At 40.0% G+C, this 20,167-nt stretch overlaps 1 protein-coding gene across 5 annotated transcripts in view; it reads left to right on the top strand.

Annotated features, from left to right (window-relative positions):
* The window catches only part of LOC134205695 (lachesin-like), a 678,152-nt gene extending 667,235 nt beyond the window's left edge, over nt 1-10,917 (top strand). For 4 of the 5 annotated variants that reach the window (XM_062681220.1, XM_062681221.1, XM_062681224.1 and 1 more), the window contains 2 exons: nt 31-201; nt 9,913-10,917. In XM_062681220.1, coding sequence (XP_062537204.1) covers nt 31-201; nt 9,913-10,466 — 725 coding nt within the window. In that variant the 3' untranslated portion in view covers nt 10,467-10,917. The remainder of the gene's footprint in view (nt 1-30; nt 202-9,912) is intronic. The other variant, XM_062681222.1, reaches the window with a different exon arrangement.
* Nucleotides 10,918-20,167: the final 9,250 nt, after the last annotated feature.

Raw genomic sequence — 20,167 nt, 5'->3', positions numbered from 1 at the left:
GCTGCTGCTCACAAAAACCCTTACACAAAGGAGAAATGATAGTGTCATCACCCAAGTACCAGGTTCAGGACATTCCAAAATCGTTGTACGAGACAAAGATGACAATGACGGTCCGAGCCATCCAGAAGGAGGACATGGGATCGTATCGGTGCATTGCAAAGAACTCGCTCGGTGAGGTGGACAGCAGCATCCGGTTGTACGGTGAGTTTTGAATAATTTCTAAATAATGTTCTTATCAGACTATTATTAATGGATTAGATTTGCAGATGCATGGTACATGTACAGACCCCATTCAATTTATCCAATCAAATGGTTTTTGTTTTCTCATGATACTTCACATTTCTTCATTTATTGGGACACTAGACACACTGTAACGGTTTTTTACGCGGTTTTTGAACGACACCCAAAACATGAAACATAATCAACTGAGCCTGGCGGAGCAAAACCTATTTTTGAGCCACCCTAATTATTAGTATGCTGCTACCGCTGCCGGTGTTTACATTCACTCCGCGATCAGTTTTTGACGTAGGACTACGTCTGTCTTTTCTATATTGGGGTACACTTTGCGATTGCGAAAATCGAAGACCGTCACGAAAATATGATAGACTTTGAACGTTAATATCTCAGCCGTTTCTCGATGGATTTCCAATATTTTTGGACCATTCGATCCAGGATGAGTCATTGTATTGTTCTAAAAATACAGGTTTTCAACTATCTATTTTTGAAAATTGGCAAACAATTTAGAAATAGTAAAACAACCAATCCCGTGCATTGCAAGCACAGACATCCCAAGGAACATTTTAAGTTTCATAACGCTCCTTAAGACCATAATTTACTCTACAAGAGTGTTATAAATACAATATAAAACCAAAATGTTACTAGGGATCAGAAACAAGCAACTTGCAGTTTTGAATCTAATCCTCAATTTGAACAAGATTTCAAGATTTCAATTTTTGCGCTATTTATCAACGACGTTTGCGATCAGCTACACTCGTGCAAGCTGCCTTTTGCGGTTGATCTGAAAATTTACCGAGTCGAGAAGTCAGCTTTTGAGTGCTGTGCACTTCAAGCCGACATTGTGCGCTTATCATCGTGGTGTCAGATAAACGGAATGCAAACCAATGCCACCAAATGCAGAATCATTACTTTTTCCCGTGTTCATTCACTAATCAGATTTGACTATTCGCTTATGAGAGTTAACTCCATAAAGGATCTTGGCCTTACCCTGGACAGTAAGCTTCGGTTCAACGAGCACATCTCAAAGACAATCACTAAAGCCAACACTATGCTTGGCTTCCTGCGCCGCAACTCTGCACAATTCGATGATGTTTACGCTTTGAAAATACTAAAAATACTATACTGCTCATTGGTCCGAAGCATTCTTGAGTACGGAGTTCAAATATGGGATCCTTACCACATTTCGTCAGATTCGTATTATGACAGCTGCCATGGACCAATTCCGATAACATGCCACCGTATGATACGCACAGATAACTCAATAGAAGTAAGTAGAAATGAAACTTATTTTGTCGCTAAGATACAGTGGACTTTGGTCAACGCGTAGATGTAAAAGCTATTTACGTACAAGTACAACGCACATACGATTTGTATGACACACGCATGTGGATATACGATATTTGCGATTCAATCAGATTAGCTGGATATTGTTCATATCATTTTACGATTTTTTTATAACACAATCGTAAATATTCCATATGCAGGTATTGTATAGTATTCATATTTGATAATATTATTTATTCAGACTAAGGCCGAAGTGGTCTGTGCGGTATATAAGAGTCTTCTCCATTCCGTTCGGTCCATGGCTACACGTCGCCAACCACGCAGTCTACGGAGGGTCCGCAAGTCATCTTCCACCTGATCGATCCACCTTGCCCGCTGTGCACCTCGCCTTCTTGTGCCCGTTGGATCGTTGTCGAGAACCATTTTCACCGGGTTACTATCTGACATTCTGGCTACGTGCCCGGTCCACCGCAGTCGTCCGATTTTCACGGTGTGAACGATGGATGGTTCTCCCAACAGCTGATGCAACTCGTGGTTCATTCGCCTCCTCCACGTACTGTCCGCCATCTGCACCCCACCATAGATGGTACACAGCACTTTCCTTTCGAAAACTCCAAGTGCGCATTGGTCCTCCACGAGCATCGTCCAGGTCTCGTGTCCGCAGAGGACTACCGGTCTAATGAGCGTTTTGTAGATTGTCAATTTAGTACGGCGGCGAACTCTATTTGATCGGAGCGTCTTGCAGAGTCCAAAGTTCGTACGATTTCCAGCCACTATGCGTCTCCGAATTTCTCTGCTGGTATCATTTTCGGTAGTCACCAGTGAGCCCAAGTACATAAATTCTTCTACCACCTCGATTTCGTCACCACCGATGCAAACTCGCGGTGGATGGCTCACATTGTCTTCTCTTGAGCCCCTTCCTTCCTATCATGTACTTCGTCTTCGACGTGTTGATGACTAGTCCATTCCGTGTTTAGCTTCGCTTTTCAGTCTGATGTAGGCTTCCTCCATCCTCTTAAAGTTACGTGCCATGATATCAATGTCGTCGGCGAAACCAAATAACTGGACGGACTTCGTGAAAATCGTACCACTCGTGTTAGTCCCTGCTCTTCATATTACCCCTTCCAAAGCGATGTTGAATAGCAGACACGAAAGACCATCACCTTGCCGTAAACCACTGCGCGTTTCGAAGGGACTGGATAATGCCCCTGAAACTCGAACTACGCACATCACCCAATCCATCGTCGCTTTGATCAACTGTGTCAGTTTATCAGAAAAACCGTGTTCGTGCATTAGCTGCCATAGCTGGTCCCGATCGATTGTATCATATGCGGCTTTGAAGTCGATGAATAGATGATGTGTGGGCACGTTGTATTCGCGGCATTTCTGCAGTACTTGGCGAATGGCGAACACCTGGTCCATGGTGGAGCGTTCGCCCATAAAACCCGCCCGGTACTGCCCCACGAACTCCTTTGCAATTGGTGCTAGTCGACGCCATAAAAGTTGGGAGAGTACCTTGTAGGCGGCATTCTGCAATGTGATTGGGCGGTAGTTGCTACAATCCAGCTTATCGCCCTTTTTGTAGATGGGACACGCGACACCTTCCATCCACTCCTACGGCAAAACTTCCTCCTCCCAAATCTTGGTAATGACCCAGTGCAGTGCCTCACCACCGTGTTTAAATAGCTTTCCTGGTAGTTCATATTTGGGCTATTTTTATTTTTATAAATTTGTTTTATTTATTTATTTATTTATTTTATTGTTACTTCTATCTGACTTATAGTATTAATGAAGTTTACAACAGCTTTTCACACATGTCTACAAAATAGTCACAGAAACTTACAAAACAGTCAATTACTATAAAAAAAAATCTACATTTATATTCTACAGCATCTGTTGTTTTCCGCGCGACTTCACATTAGTGCTGTCCAATGAGCAGCTCGAAGTAGCTCGAAGTTGTTCCCGTCCTGCTCGTTCTTGTTTGTCAACAAATGGGCATGCGCAGGACAGGGAGAAACTTCGAGCTACTTCAAGCTCTCATTGGACAGCACTATTCTCAGCCTTAACTGGTTAGCAAATATAAAAACTCCCTCATCAAACTCGAAAAACCTAAATGCATCGTTGAAACGCGAAGCCATAAACTTATTGGATCATGCTGACCATAACGGCTGTTACGAGAAGCGAGATACAGGAAATTTCTGCGTCGTAGTGATCGTTCTGGAACATAAATATACAATTCAGCTAGAATAGCAGGGGCATCGATTCCGCCGGTCAGTATTTTTGCAACGAAGACTGCTTGTATCGTGGTCCTTCTTTTCTCCAATGTTTCGATTCCGAGCAGCATGCAGCGATGTTCATATGGCGGTAGAATGGGTGCATCACGCCAAGGCAGATTTCGCAGAGCTATACGAATGAATTTTTGTTGAACCGCCTCGATTCGTTCGATCCAGCTCCTAGCATGAGGACACCAGACCACCACTGCTGATTCCAAAATTGATCGTACCAATGCGCAGTACAAAGAGGGGATCAGTGAATCCATTGGCCATCTTTAGAATAAAGCCAAGCTGTTTGTTAGCTTTAAAGAGACGTTTTCGTAATGAGGTCGAAACGTTAGTTCACTATCGAGCATCATGTCAAGGTCTATAACTTGATCGAGTCGTTCCAACGGTTGTCCAGATAAAGTGTACAAATGGTGCAACGGATATCGTTTTTTGTAAAGGAAATCGCACTGCATTTATCGACACACAGTTCCAGGTAATTACGTTTGCTCCATTCTTCGGAAGAATCCAGCATGTTTTGTAGCTCCAGGCTATCATCAATACTTACAATAATCATATAGATTTTCATGTCATCTGCGTAGAAAACTCGATTGCCAGCAGGCAATACATATGTCTAGACCGACATTTGAAAAGGGCGTAACAGCCGAAATTTGTTCCTTCTGATTCTTCATCCACATATATAGCTACATATGTAGTCGTAGAATCAGAAGGAATAAATTTTGGCTGTTACGCCCTTTTCAAATGTTGATCTAGATGTGACGTCGTTGATGTACAGGGAAAATAATAATGGGCCAAGGTTACTCCCCTGAGGCACACCAGATGTAACAAAGAAAGCGTCGGATTTTGTCGAGCCAAGTCTCACTTTCATTGACCTTCCTGAAAGGTATGATCTTAGCCAATTGATGATTGCTAGTGAAACACCTAACTTTTGGAGCTTGTGTAGTAGGACGTCATGATTTACCCGATCGAAGGCAGCTTTGAAATCAGTATAAACAGCATCGACTTGCAAACCCGCATCCATAGAGCGTATGCACACAGAGGAAAACTCAACAAGGTTAGTATTGACTGATCTTCTCGGATAAAACCCGTGCTGGGCACAGGAAATATGATTCTTGCAAGATTCGAAGAGGGCATTATTAACAATAATCTCAAATAGTTTGGAGCAGGCGCACAGTGATGTTATTCCTCTGTAATTAGCTACGTTATTTTCATCGCTTTTTTTGTGGATAGGGGACAAAAACGATGCCTTCCAGCTAGTAGGAAGATCCATTTGATGTAACGATTTGTTGAACAGCTTTAGAGTGGTGTAATGAGCGTAGTTGAACATTCCTTCAGAACTGCAGAAGGAATTCCATCGGGACCGGGAGATACGGAGTATTTTAGATTCTGGATTGCATTAAGAACTTGATCTTCTGAAATTTCGGTGATATTGAAGTCGATGCTATTTGTTACAACATCTCGTAAGGCAGCGTCAATTTGTGTAGGTGATACTTGTATGTTGGAAAAAGCACTCATAAAATGTTCAGCAAACAATTCGCATTTTCTGGAAGCCGTTTCAGCAGAGGATTCGCGCAGATACATTAAAGAAGGCAACCCATCTTCCTTGCGTTTTGACCGGACGAAGGACCAGAATCGTTTCAGACATGTGCGCAGATTTCGTTGCATTCGGTCTATGTAGCGAGCATTCAAGATGCGGTTGTAGCGCACATACTTGTTGCTGGCAAGCGAGAAGCGACGTTTGGAACAAGGCGAGCGATTAAGTCGATATCTCCGGAGTGTAGAGCGCTTTACACGCTTCAATTTTTGAAGACGTTTGTTTGCCCACGGAGGTTTTAACGGTGGTCGCTGTAGTGGAACATTAGCTTCAATCACTCGTTGTATCTCGTCGTTGAAGAGCTGAACCATGGCATTGAGATCTAGTTCGAAGTCCAAGAAACGTAAATCGATGAAAAAAAAAAGCGTCGTAGTCAGCGCGTCGAAAATTGAATCGAATGATATCCATAACTTGATCGAAACGTACAGGCAAAGGAACAGGAACAGTGACTTCTAGAGGAGGATGAGGTACATCAACTTGGACTAGCGGTTCAACAGCTTCTAAAACATTTGCTGATAATGCCTCATCGTTCACTAAAACTAGATCCAGAGTGCGAGAACTGGGGTTTGTCACCGAGTTTATCTGCGTAAGGCCATGAAAGCAAAACCCATCATATAACATGCCGCCTGCTCTTGTCAATCGTGATTGGTTGGCATCTAATACTAGACCTCCGTCTTCAGAAGGAGCCCAAAACATTTCAGGATGATTATAATCGCCGAGCTAGAAAGCAATGTCTTGCGGGTTCAAACGAGACAAAAGTAATAAGTTATTAGTAATCATTTACGAGAGCGATAAAAAACTGCAATATATGTGATCATATATATATATATATATATACTTTTATATACGATCTGTGGTTTACTGGGGACATCTTCATCACGAACATGAACGACCACGTCTCCCAGCCGGTCGTCTTCCAGCAGCTCAGCTCGGACCACTATCTGGTGGTGGCGAAAGTTCGAACTTCCCGGCGTAACCTTTTTCGTATACTAGGAGTACGTAAGGCTCTCAAAAGGATCACTCAAAAATCCATAGTGTTTATACCAATCGCCTCAAAAGACCAATTGATGTGATATAATATGTGTGTCCAAAAATCAACACACTTTTTGGAACATACCAACAAGTTACATTTGACAGGGAATGGAATGAGGTCTGTTTTTTTGCTATTAAAAACTAACCCGACCAGCCACTGAAAGTGCATAGGGGGAGATCCTTCAGCGCCGGACACCTCCCAATACCGGACACTTCTAAAAACAACACATGCAAAGATCCCTCCATCACATTATGTAGTACAAAAGAAAGCTATTGAATCCTAGTAATTTACCTGCATAAAATATCAGATCCTCATGTAGTAAACTTTGTACAAAATTTTAAATTGAACAAAAAATGTCAAAAAAAAATCATGTTTCGCCTTATTTTAGAAGGTTTGAATAAACAATATTAAAATCAATCGAATGCATTCTGATTAAGTAGAGATGGTAAATATTATTCATATATCAAATAGCGATCATGATTTGTTAGATATACAATGTATCTATGGTGCACAATCATTTTCCATATCCGGTAGCTGTCCCCGGGTCCGGACAGTGAGTTATTTCATGTGATCAAATAGCCATTCTTTGCACCTGTTTTGTTAAACTTACTTCAGTTCAATAACTTTTTCTTGCTGAGGTATCAGTAAGTCACAAAAATAAGCAGAAACAAAAATCAAAGATGTCGTTGAAAATGAAGGGAATTTTGAGTAAGATGTAAGAAATTGAGATGGAGAATCAAATAAGCTTTACTAACTCGAGTTTATATCTACAATTTGAAGCAACTGGAAAATATCACTATTCTAAATCATGTCTTTACTCATGTAATAGGATCTTGGTCAAATTTGAACATGATGCAATAGTGTCCGGTACTCGGGGACATTTTTCTGAACCGTGAGAATTTTCCCCAAAATTCATCATTAAAATACATCGTAGAAAAACGAGTTCAAATGATCAAATATAATTTGTATAAATCATTAATGATCATATTTTGTGTATATGGTATATAAGTAAACATAATCCGGATAATTAGAGAGATTTTCGTGAAATGGCTTATGTGTCCGGCACTGGGAGACCTCCCCCTACATATAAATGTATGCAACCAAATGCGATGGAAATAATGAGATGTACAATGACCCCACAATCATGAGTCACACACTAATGTCGTTTTCGGTTTTAGACCTGGGTCAGGTCCGACCCCGACTCTGAATAACCGAACGAAAAACGAATCGGGATCGAGTCAGTATGATGGTGTTAGTGAGATCTCAAGCCCTATCATGTGTTTTGTTTTCAGTTCGCACTGCCAGCTGATAGGCAGAAATATAAATATTTTATCAGATTTCATACAGATTTTATCTTTTGAATTTTGTTATTAGTGTTATTTTGTTTCTTATTATATAAATTGAATGGGAAAGTCAGATTTTTCTTCTGTTAATTGTTTATTTTAAAAATGACAGTTATTCCATCAATAAATTTATGTGATTAGAAGATTGTGATGAATGGCGACGGCAATGTGGATTGCCGTGAAGGAATTTTGGCGCTTTGGAACATTTCCGGTAATTATGCCAATCTGTGTTTCCCGATAAACTGTTATACTGGTTCTAGTGGCGTTCTGGATAACAGTGATTGTGTTACATTTGAGTTATCAATTATGCCATTCAAATGTAATAGAACAAGAAAATATGGAAACACTTTGTAAAAAATCCAATAGAAAAATTATTGAGATTTGGGGCCTTTTATTTTAAAATAAAGAATCAAATCGCACAAGAGTTGACTAACATTTTTGTATTTTCCTCCCAAGAGGGGATCCTTTGGGATAGACCGCGATTTCGCCAAAACTGCAAAAACCAAATATACAAGAAAGGCAAATAATTTTTCTCTACATAATTTCCACTAAATAACAGGAGATTCAACATAATAAATATCAACGGGGTAAAATATGTCTTTGTCGGTTTTTTAACGAATTACAACTAAAAATCCTTCTTCGACTCTAAAATTATGCTGAATTCGTATAAAACTGTTCCTAAATTTACATTTGAATTTATTTCCTGGCCAAGTATCATCTGGAGTGTTACTAAGTAGCAAATATACCCTTTGCAAGGTGAATAATTAATAAAACTATTGTAAATAATCAGAAAAACGTATCATTTGTTGATGGCAATACAGTTATCACTGCCTTATAAAGGGTTAATATATTATGTTTATATTCTTCAAATCCGTAACCTTAAACAAATTATTCATAGACCTGCAATAACGAATAAAATAATGGTATGAACATTTTGGTATAAATAATAATCCGATACTCCGGTACGCTATTTTCCCATTGAGAGAGCAATTATACCTAAAGCATATAAACAACGTAATAGTGAATAAATAGCAGCTACAGCTACCTTCTCGTCATTGCATTTATCAATCATCACATTCAATCATATCAATCATTTATCAATCATATCAAACATTTTCATCAAAATTTTTAACCATCATTTTGTTTATAACGGAGCTACCGTCTGAAGTAATCAGCAAAAAATATTTCGGTTTCTGAATCCATTTCACCATCAGAGAAACTTGAAGACAACACACAATTGAAATAATCCATTTTACGTGCAAGACAGCAACAACATTGATAAATTCAACAAATGAAACAAAAACGATTAAAAGTCAAATACCCATCCGCACCCTTCCGTGTCTTTCATGTTTTCATTTTCCTTTAGCGTAAACATAAACACCTGTTTGACAGTTTGTGTTCGAATGTATTGGTGAACCTAGGTTCGATCTCGATAAATCGGCAGAGCGAACCTCGTTCGTTTTGGGTCGGTTCTAGTCCGGATCGCGATCCAACCTGAACGAATAACCGAACGTTTTGACAGCTGTTAGAGCGGATCCGGGGCAGAACTAGGTTCGACCCAGCAATAACCGAAAACGACATAATATGAGTCATTTCCATTTGACTAACATGCAAAATGGAGTGACTAATTATTGTTACAAAGTGACCCATATATGTGGAGTCAGTGTATCACTATAAAGAGCAATTATGATTGTTCTATTGTGCTTTTCTCGATACATTTCATATTATACAAGAAAGGTACCATAACCGCTAGGTGGATTAATCTAGCTTTTTAATTGGCATTAACTAAAGATTTTTCGCCTCAATGGTATCACTGTTCCATAGCCAAGTACGGTACGGAGATTCATAAAATCCAGGTCACAGTAAATATCTGACTGTGAATATCTGTGATTATTCCTTAGATGCTTTCGTTCAACAGCTCATATTATTGTCTATTGTCCCATGTTCTTTCAGTCAATATCAATTTGGAGAAGAGCGCTTTGAGAAATATATTGAAAACCCACCCTTTAAATAATTATCTTTTTAAAGTTATACCTACCTCGTCTATCCTTTCCAACAGCAATAATGAGATCTACAAATGAACAGACCTGTAATAGCTACTAAAACCCATTTTCACAAACATTTTTTCGCACCCCGTTACAGAAATTCCTCAACCGAACCGCAAGTTCTACTCGCCCAAGTACGGCACGGACCAGAACGATATCGTCAAGCCCGGCAGCAACGGCGATAAATCCAGCAAACCGAAACTGTCGTACCCGCCGGACGATGATGAGCAGCAGTACGGTGGCTCGGCGGAAGATTTCGAAGAGATTATCGACTCTATGCAGCCCCATCAGCATCACCATCACCACCACCATTCCAACGGGGGTAAACCGACGGCCCGGTCACCTTTCGGGTCGTTGGACCATCCGAACAGCGTCAATGGTCGCAGCAGCAGCCACAACGGCATCGCCAACAACAACAACGCCATGAACGGCGGCGGGGCCAGCAGTAATGGTAACAATAAAAATCTGATAGCTCTGATGAACGACATCGCCACGAGAAAGCCGTTCGTCATCCCGCCGGGACGGGGGGCCGACGGTAGTCTGGAGGGAAGCAATGCGGCAGGCCGGGCCACTGCGGAGCTGGCCCTTTGGCGATTGGTCGTAGTTCTGCTGGGAACGAGCTGGTACGCGATTCCCCGCCAACGGCACTAGCTCTCGGGGTTCAGATCCGAAACGAACCGAACCGTGTAACGGTAGGCTCTTAGACTTCAATTCTCATACAGTTAGGGTGCAACAGGGGACAAAATCTGCTCTAAAATTTAGAACAATGCGGGACAATGCGAAGTTCTTTTCGTTATCAACCAACATATAATGATTAGAGTATAGCAAACAGGACATATTATAGAGATATAAACTTATTATCTTCAGGGGATTCACAGACTGGGGCATGCACAAAACGAGGGACAATGCTGTATATTGGATGTAAATTGCAAAGATAAATTAGTGGATCGAGCGATAAGATATGTATTTCTATGGAAATAGTAGACAAACGGCCAAAGTTAGTTCGCCTGTTACGTTGCAAAAAATGGGGAAAGCCTAGGTTAATGACACTGTTTTCGCTGTTACTGCTGGCAATAAATCTCTGCCCGAGGATATCAACACATGTTCGCTTTGTAGTATTTTTTGAAAGAAAGTCATTGGGAATTTGATGTTTCCGTCTATAATTGCAATAATTACCAATAATAATACCTGACAATCAGTATGCTATGACGTTGCTGCGTAAACTCCTCTGAGAGAATCTACATCGGGGAATCAAAGATCTGCATCGAATTCCACCGGTCAAGCAATTTCCATTATTCAAACGTGATGTCATCAGTCATTGTAAATTAACTGCTAACTGATGGAGAAATGCGCCCCTTTCAAGCAGAGGTTTATCTTCCGGAGCACGAGTGTAGCTTCCCAGAATATCCATCATTGAATATGCAATATGCAAGCATCCGCCCATTCCATTCCGCAATCCATCAAGCCATCCATCATCAAGGGTTGTTATAATGATGCAGCCCCATACTATAGGCCATGCCGCAATTATTCCGTTTATTCGGTTATTATGTATAAATAGATGAAAAAATCGTAATGTTCTTAATGTTTCATTATTGATGACAAAAAATATGTTAGCTAGTTCATTACCTCCACAAGTCTATTTTGGCAACATTTTGACGGGGTATTGGTTATATATTTGTTAAATATTGGTAGCAAAAAAAAATCAAAAAGGTTTTGTTTTTAGTCAATAACATAAACTCTTATGGGTATTCAAAATGAGTATTATTTTTTTATTCTACTTATTTTAAACAATGTATATTCCAAAATTCATCTCTCATTGCAAATATTTGTAGAAGTGTGGTTTTAATAGGTTTTAATGTTCTTAAGAAATTCGAGACCACATTTCCCAGATCATAAGGAACGAAGGAACATTTGACCGATAGACACTTGGTCGAATGGACATTTAGTCCAATATGTTGAAAGCGAATTTCAGTCGGTTATTAATAATTTTGTAAAATGGATAATTCGTTATTAGATTTTTGGTAAAATATGACATGAATTCAGGAAGGAATTCAGAGGACGTTCAATCAGCAGCGGAAGAAACGAATACGGAAGCTAATGAGGATTTTTCACATGAGCAAACGGAAACTCTTGAAGACCCTGGTGAACTATAGAAAAATTGAAAACCTATAGAAATAGCAAAATATTAGGTACTGATGGTGAAATATCTCTATTCTATTTTTCGGCACAAGATCAAAAACCAATGATATCAAAGTTGTTTTGCAAATACTTCATCGTAGTCGGCTTTGGAACATTTCGTTGATTGACATTCAGTCGAATGACATTTGGTCAAACGATGATTCATCGAAAGAACGTCGAAGGGATATATGGTCGAATGCAAATGGATTTCTTATTCTTTTCATTGATACTCTTTCTTTCACTCAATATCCATACCATAATTATTTCAGAATAAAATTCACTTCCAATCATCATTCGTTGATTATCGGCCGAAAATTCAATTTCGACTAAATGGTCATATGACCTCAGTTCTATTCGACGTAATGTATTTCCGACCAAGTGTCATTTGACGAAACAAGGTCGTTAAACTGACGTGCTTGCCCATACATGTGTAGGGGAGAACGGTCCAAAATGCACCCCTTAAGCTTTTTCGATGTTTTCGCCCATATAAACAAGAATACCCAACCATTTCAACGTATAGGTGCAAAATTTACAAACCCAGCTACATTTCACAATGATCTCCTGTTCAAAACAATAAGGTTTTCATGACTTTCTAACGCATTTAAAAAATGTTTTAAAAACAGGCCTGGGGCAAAACGCCCGAATGGTGGTCTAAGATGACTCAATTGCATGTAAAATTATGGTGAACGCATGGTTGTTTATATTTTCTTAATGTATTGAACTGCAATCTTACGGATGTGGTGGAAGAATAGCAAATCATTAAATTTGAGTTAATATGAAGGGATTTTGCATATTTTTTCCAATGGAGCTCAATGGTGAATAACTAATTATGAATTGTAATGGTAATATTCGTTCATAAATGTACTACAACAGATTGTATGAGTGATTTTATGAGTGAGGCCATTTTGCCCCAGGGGTGCATTTTGGACCGTTCTCCCCTACTCATTGTTTTAACCGCAGTAATCCTTTTCCAACCACTAAGGGGCTATCCATATGGCTTTGAGACAGTTCGTCGAATGACATTTCGTCGAATGACGTTTAGTCGAATGACATTTAGTCGAAAGTACATTTGGTCGAAGGTACATTTAGTCGAATGGAAATTTAGTCAAATGGACATTTAGTCGAATGGATATTTAGTCGAAATGACATTTAGTGGAACGGACATTTAGTCGAAAGGACATTTAGTCGAATGGAAATTTAGTCGAATGTTGAAAGTGTTTAGTCGGTAATAGGTAATTATTTAAATGGATGATTCGTCAATAGATTTTTGGTTGAATTTGAAAAAAATCCACAAGATTCATGGATAAACTGATAAGAGGAATTCAGTCGACGTGAGGAAGTTCAGCGGAAGTGCGGAAGAGCAGAAGAAACGAATATGGATGTCAATGAGGATTTTCACCTGAGCTAAAGAAACTTATGGAGACTCTGGTGTATTATAGAAAAATTTAAAACCTACAGAAATAGCCAAATATTGGGTACTGATGGTGAAATACCATCTATTTTTTTTCAGCACATTATCAAAAACCAATGATATCAATGTCACTTCTTCATCGTTGTCGGCTTTGGAGCATTTCGTTGATTGACAGCTAGTCTAATGACATTTGGTCAAATGACATTTCGTCGAAAGGACGTTTAGTTGAAAGGACATTTCAAGACAAAATTTTCAAAACGACTTATCTGCTTTTGTAAACAAAGATTCAAACAACGATTTGACGAATCTGATAGCTCTCCCACGCAAACCAGCACCACCAACAGGAAGCGGAAGCCTTCACCTACCTATTGGTGGTGTTGGTTTGCGTGGGAGAGCTATCAGATTCGTCAAATCGTCGTTTGAATCTTTGTTTACAAAAGCAGATAAGTCGTTTTAAAAATTTTGTCTTGATTTGGTCGAATGAAATGTCTTCCAACCATAATTCGTTCAATATTGGCCGAAAATATAATTCCGACCAAATGGTCGTATGAATGTCTGGTGAAATGGTGAATGAATTTCTTTTGACCAGGTGGTATAAATTCATCGTAGTCGGTTAGAGGGGTTCGCCAAAGTCAATATCCAGTCGGAAATATTCACGGGATATTCACCGTTTTCGTATTATTTATTGTTTTTATGGACCCATCATTCTTTGGACAATATTGGAGCAAAATTTATGTGACTTTTAGAAAACCCGAATAAATCATTTTTTTTTTTTTATTGTTATTATAGTTCTTTTCTTTAAAATGGCCATTCGACGGAACATTGTTAGACTAAATTTACCAAGATTTTTAATTCGAAGACTCGCTTTCGACCAAACGTCATTCGACCAAATGTACGAAGATTTTTTATACTTAAATCAGATTTCGACTAAATGTCCTTTCGACCAAATGTCCTGCGTATCTAGTGAGTTAAAAAATAACATTTTCGACTAAATGTCCTTTCGACCAACTGTCCATTAGACGTAATGTCGTTTCGACCAAATGTCATTCGACTAAGTGTCATTCGACGAAATGTCTTTCGACAGTTAATTTTTTATTTCCAGTAATCTGAGACATTTTTATATGTTGCAGTACTTTGCATCTGCCATTGGGTGAAATATTTTGAGAGTGTACATAATGTTTCCATGTCCATTCCACCAAATGTCCAACCGACCAAATGTACGAAGATTCTTCATTCTAAAATTTGATTTCGACTAAATGTCTATTCGACCAAATGTCCGTTCGACATAGTGGCCTCTCGACCAAATTTCCTATGTCTATATTGAACTAAAAATTTATTTTCGACTAAATGTCTCTTCGACCAAATGTCCATTCGACATAATGTCCTTCCGACCAAATGTCTCGACTAATTCGACGAAATGGTATAGATTCTTTGTTATTAAGTTAAAATACTTCAAGCTTCCATTTACTTCCTTGTAACATTTTCCTCTAAGACGCTCAATATTCATTATTTCTTTGTTTTTGCTCTGACATATTTTTTTTAGTTATCTAGTTTAAGGTACGAAGATTCTTAAATCATTGGTGTTTGAAGTTTGAAGATTCGATTCTGATCGAACAAGGGTAGATTTTTGCCTAAGTGGATGTTCGTTTGATGAAGAAATGTCGTTTGGCCGAAATCCATTTGCCGGAACAAACCATTAGGAACAAGTCATTTGGCCGAATAGGACTTTTGGCCTAATATGACATTTGGCCGAATAGGGCATTTGGCGGAATAGGACGTTCGGCCGAAAAGGACATTTGGCCGAATAGGACGTTTGGCCGAATAGGTCATTTGAAAATTGATAAATGAGGAGTGTGAATTGAGATGGCTCACTACTGACTTCTCATTTCTCACTGCTCACTGTAAAAAGTAAGAAGTGAGTAGCAGTGGTAGAAATACTCGCTTCACGAGTAAGAAAAGAGTGTAATTGGGCCTACCAAAAATGCCACACTTGCGCGAACCTACTGCCTGCATTTTTCTGGCGCTTGCTTTGTTTTCGAGTACGGGCAGAGCAAAGACAAAAAGCTGGGCAGTATTTTGTTCGGGTGTAAAAATCACGGTCGCGAGTATTTGTGGTTACTTCGAATACAATGGATAAATTTGACTTGACATAAACACAATAAAAATAAACAATTGTGTTCTTGCTCGAACATTCGTGATAAACATGTTCCGAGTTGAATTCCTCCGAAAGGTCCTTTAGGAATTGCGTCGGAAGATCGTACAGGAATCCCTCCGGACGTTTCTCCAGGAATTCCTCCCGAAGTTCCTCCAGGAATTCCTCCGGAAGTTCCTTGACGAATTCTTCCGGAAGTTCCTTGACGAATTCTTCCGGAAGTTCCTCGATGAATTCCTCCGGAAGTTCCTCCAGGAATTCTTCCAAAAGTTTCTCCAGGAGTTTCTCCAGATGTTCCTCCAGGAATTCCTACGGAAGTTCCTACAGGAATTCCTACGGAAGTTCCTCCAGGAATTCCTCCGGAAGTTCCTCCAGGAATTCCTCCGGAAGTTCCTCCAGGAATTCCTCCTTCAATTCCTCTGGAAGATCCTCCGGAAGTTCCTCCAGGAATTCCTCCGGAAGTTCCTCCAGGAAATCCTCTGGAAGCTCCTCCAGGAATACCTTTGGAAGCTCCTCCAAGAATTTCTCGGAAGTTCCTCCAGGAATTCCTCTGGAAGTTCCTCCAGGAATTCTTCTGGAAGTTCCTCCAGAAATTCCTCTGGAAATTCCTCCAGGAATTTCTCTGGAAGTTTCTTCAGGAATTCCTCTGGAAGTTCCTCCCGGAATTCCTCTGGACGTTCCTCCAGGAATTGCTCTGGAAGTTCCTCCAGGAATTCCTTTGGAAGTTCCTCCAGGAATTCCTCCGGAAGTTCCTCCAGGAATTCCTCCGGAAGTTCCTCCAGGAATTCCTCCGGAAGTTCCTCCAGGAATTCCTCCGGAAGTTCCTTCAGGAATTCCTCCGGAAGTTCCTCCAGGAATTCCTCCGGAAGTTCCTCCAGGAATTCCTCCGGAAGTTCCTCCGGGAATTCCTCCAGGATTTTCTCCGGAAGTGTCTCCAGGAATTCCTCCGGAAACTCTTCCAGGAACTTCTGCGGAAGTTTCTCTAGGAGTTCCTCCAGAAGATTACCCGGAAGTTCCTCCAGCAGCTCCTCCTGAAGTTCCTCCAGGAGTTCCTCCAGGCAGTCCTTCGAAACTTTTTCCAGAAATTTCTCTGGTAGATCCTCCAGGAATATCTCCGGAAGTTCCACCAGGAACTCTTTCGGAAGTTCCTCCAGGAATTTCTTCGGAAGTTCCTCCAGGAATTTCTTCGGAAGTTCCTCCAGGAGTTCCTTCAGGAGTTCCTGCGGAAGCTCCTCCAGGATTTTCTCCGGAAGTTTCTTCAAGAGTTTCTTCGAAAGTGCTACCAGTAGTTCATCCAGAAGCTTCTTCAATAGTTCCTGCGGAAGCTCCTCCTGGAGTTCCCCCAGGAGTTACTCCGAAAATTCCTCCAGGAGTTCCTCCAGAAGTTCTTCCAAAAGTTCCTCCGGAAGTTCCTCCAGGAGTTTCTCCGGTAATTCCTCTGAAAGTTGCTTCAGGAGTCCCTTTGGAATTAATCCAGGAATTCCTCCAGGAACTAGACCGATTCTTTTGGAAGTTCCTCCAGGAATTTGTTCGAAAGTTTGGAAGCTCTTGCAGGAGTTCCTCCAAGAATTTCTCCCTAAGGGCTTCCAGGAATTCTTTAGGTAATTCCTTCAAAAACGCTTCAGGAATTCCACCGAAAGTTTCTATATGAATGCTTCAGGATGTTTGCTCAAGAAATCGCCGCAAAGGACGACAGATTTTCCGGATGAACTAGCCAACCTGTTTGCCGGTTTTTTCGAATGTGTGTACAGCACCAACTCTTCAGTCTTCTCACCTGATAAGCTGAAAGACTGCCCAGCTTTGAATTTGAATATTCCGCTTTTCGACATTACTCACAATGACGTCTCGTCCATATTGAGTAAGCTGGATGTTTCCAAGGGTCCGGGAAATGACAGTTTTCCACCATTATTTTTAGAGAATGCGCCGAATCTCTGTAAAAGCCGTTGAACTTGATTTTCAATATCTTAAAATTCAGCTTCTGGAAAGTGTTATTGACAAACTACTAAATGATCGAACGCAAATTACTATTACTGAATGATCGTTAACATCCTTGTTGCACTCCTATCTGACTAGGCGTAAGTCGTTCGTTAACATCAATGGAACGAATTCTCGAACTTTTGCTATCACATCTGGTGTGCCCCAAAGCAGCATTTTGGGACCACTTATTTTAGTTCTGTTTATTAACGATCTATGTTTTCGACTAAAAGCTGGAAAGTTGCTGTATCGACATATTATAAGGAAATGATTTCGGAAATTCTTCTGCTTTTTTCTTTAGGGGCCGTACAATAATCTCCCCATAAGTGCTTACGTAATTAGTGTACGACCCCTTATATACTGCTTTGGAAATTCTCCAAGAAGTCTCTCAAAAATACCTTTAAGAATATCAGTAAAACATCTTTCAAGTACTTTTTCAGAAATATCTCTATATGTTACCCTGGAAATTTCTCTAGAAAATTCCTCAAGGAACTGCTCCGGGAAATTCCTCCTTCATGAACAATTCACGACGGATTTTTTGTAAGAATATCCGAAGAAGTTGCAACCCGTCAGCCTCAAGTAAATGGAACCCTCCCGGGTTCAAGTAAAAATGGCTTAAGCGCCACTCCCAAAGGAGACCATCTACCGCGATTGTGGGTTGCACGACCTGTGAGACCCTTAGAGGGAGGGTTCAAGTTTTCCCAGGTGACTGGGAGGGAAACGAGTGGGCTGGCAGGGAAGCGTGGGGACTTTACGACTGTACGTCGCTTAAATAAAAAAAAACCGTATTCGGACTAATGATTTCCGCCGACGACAAGATTATTGCCTTCGCGGCCGTTATCATCACCGGAACTCGACTCAAAAACCCTTCGGACGGCCTCGTCCGAATGAAAAGCTGTCCGTGGTTGGAATCGGGCCAACCATCCCAGTAAATGGACCTTCTTCTTCTTCTTCTTCTTCTTATTGGCATTACATCCCCACACTGGGACAGAGCCGCTTCGCAGCTTAGTGTTCATTGAGCACTTCCACAGTTATTAACTGCGAGGTTTCTAAGCCAGGTTACCATTTTTGCATTTGTATATCATGAGGCTAACACGATGATACTTTTATGCCCAAGGAAGTCGAGACAATTTCCAATCCGAAAATTGCCTAGACCGGCACCGGGAATCGAACCCAGCCACCCTCAGCATGGTCTTGCTTTGTAGCCGCGCGTCTTACCGCACGGCTAAGGAGGGCCCATAAATGGACCTAAACTAAGGTACACCGGGGCAAGTTGAAACGGTTTTTTCAAAGTTAAACTTTGAAGTGCTATAAAAAAATCGCTTTTTAATAAATTTTGAATCCGTTTGCGGTATTTGCTAGTTTGGGTCAAAGATTATACATAAAAAATAAGCAACCTCACCAAACTTTATTATAAATATTTTGTATATTGAAATTACTTTTTTATGTGCATCGTTTCAACTTGCCCCGTGTATCGGGGCAAGTTGAAACACTGCGCTACATACAGAGATAAGCTATTTTCTCCGTATTAAAATCACAATATATGCACTCAGTGAGACTCAAGATGCACGAGGTTGTAAAGGTGACTAAATTCGCATAAGAGTCCCATGTAATTTTTTGATGATTTTGATTTTCTTTCTAGAAACTAGCCTAAAATTGTCTCCTGTTTAAGAAAAGCTGATAACATAGTAGGCTTTGTTCTCAAAATTTTAAAACCAAATCCTAAATTGTGTCGCCTCATCTTGATATTTACTCGCATAAAAGTCACATTCCAGATATTGATATTCTTTTATTCAAAAAATAAACTTAAATATGATCCATTCAATTGTCTCATATCAATATATACCGTGGGACATCGGAATCCGTATTCTAGACTAGACTATAGAAATCGAATGCAAATGAAACGTTTGTCATTGACAAGGGAACATGAAGGCTTCTACATTTAAAGTGTTTCACATTTATACATAAAAACTACTAAAAACATGAGAATATTTTGAATTAAATCAACTACTCCTGAATCGAAATCCGTCCACTGCGCACGGATTTTGAATGAAAGGAACATAATCCGTACAGCTATTTTTAAACTAAATATTTAAATTGAAGCAGACTGATTAACAAACTACCATTGTAAATAGTTCAATACGCACCTTGAAAAGCGATCTTTTCGATTTGTAGTCCACTTATCTTATGTAATGATTCGCAATTAGCAATTAAAAAACAGTTACCTCTGGTGCAATTATGCTCTACCCGTAGAACAATGGCGGTAGAAACTCCGCGTTTGGTGGGTGGCAACTTGTTTTTGATTTTTTGTTGTTTTAATTTCAAAGCCTACTTTCCATTTCAGTGCCCTAAAAGCCTAGGATAGGATGTGACAACTCAATTGAGACTGCCTTATTGTTTTTTAGTCGGTTGCTCTGACGAGGTGGTCGCCAGTGCAGCCAAAGTAATTTGGTACAAAATCTTCCAAATATCATGTATCAAAATTTTATGTTTTTCTTCCCGTTCCATCCACTATTTATGTAAGAGAAGTGAAAGACTAACAGAGAGAAGTTTTCGCTACTGAAAAAATGACTTTTAGATCGAAAATGACGGAAAGGTGAATGATAATGCTTAAAATCAAATATGGCGTTTGCAGTT

This window comes from Armigeres subalbatus, chromosome 1 (assembly GCF_024139115.2).
Source record: "Armigeres subalbatus isolate Guangzhou_Male chromosome 1, GZ_Asu_2, whole genome shotgun sequence".
Classification (NCBI taxonomy): Eukaryota; Metazoa; Arthropoda; class Insecta; order Diptera; family Culicidae; genus Armigeres; species Armigeres subalbatus.
The sequence above is the reverse complement of the archived record's forward strand: the minus strand, read 5'-3'. Positions and strand labels throughout refer to the sequence as shown.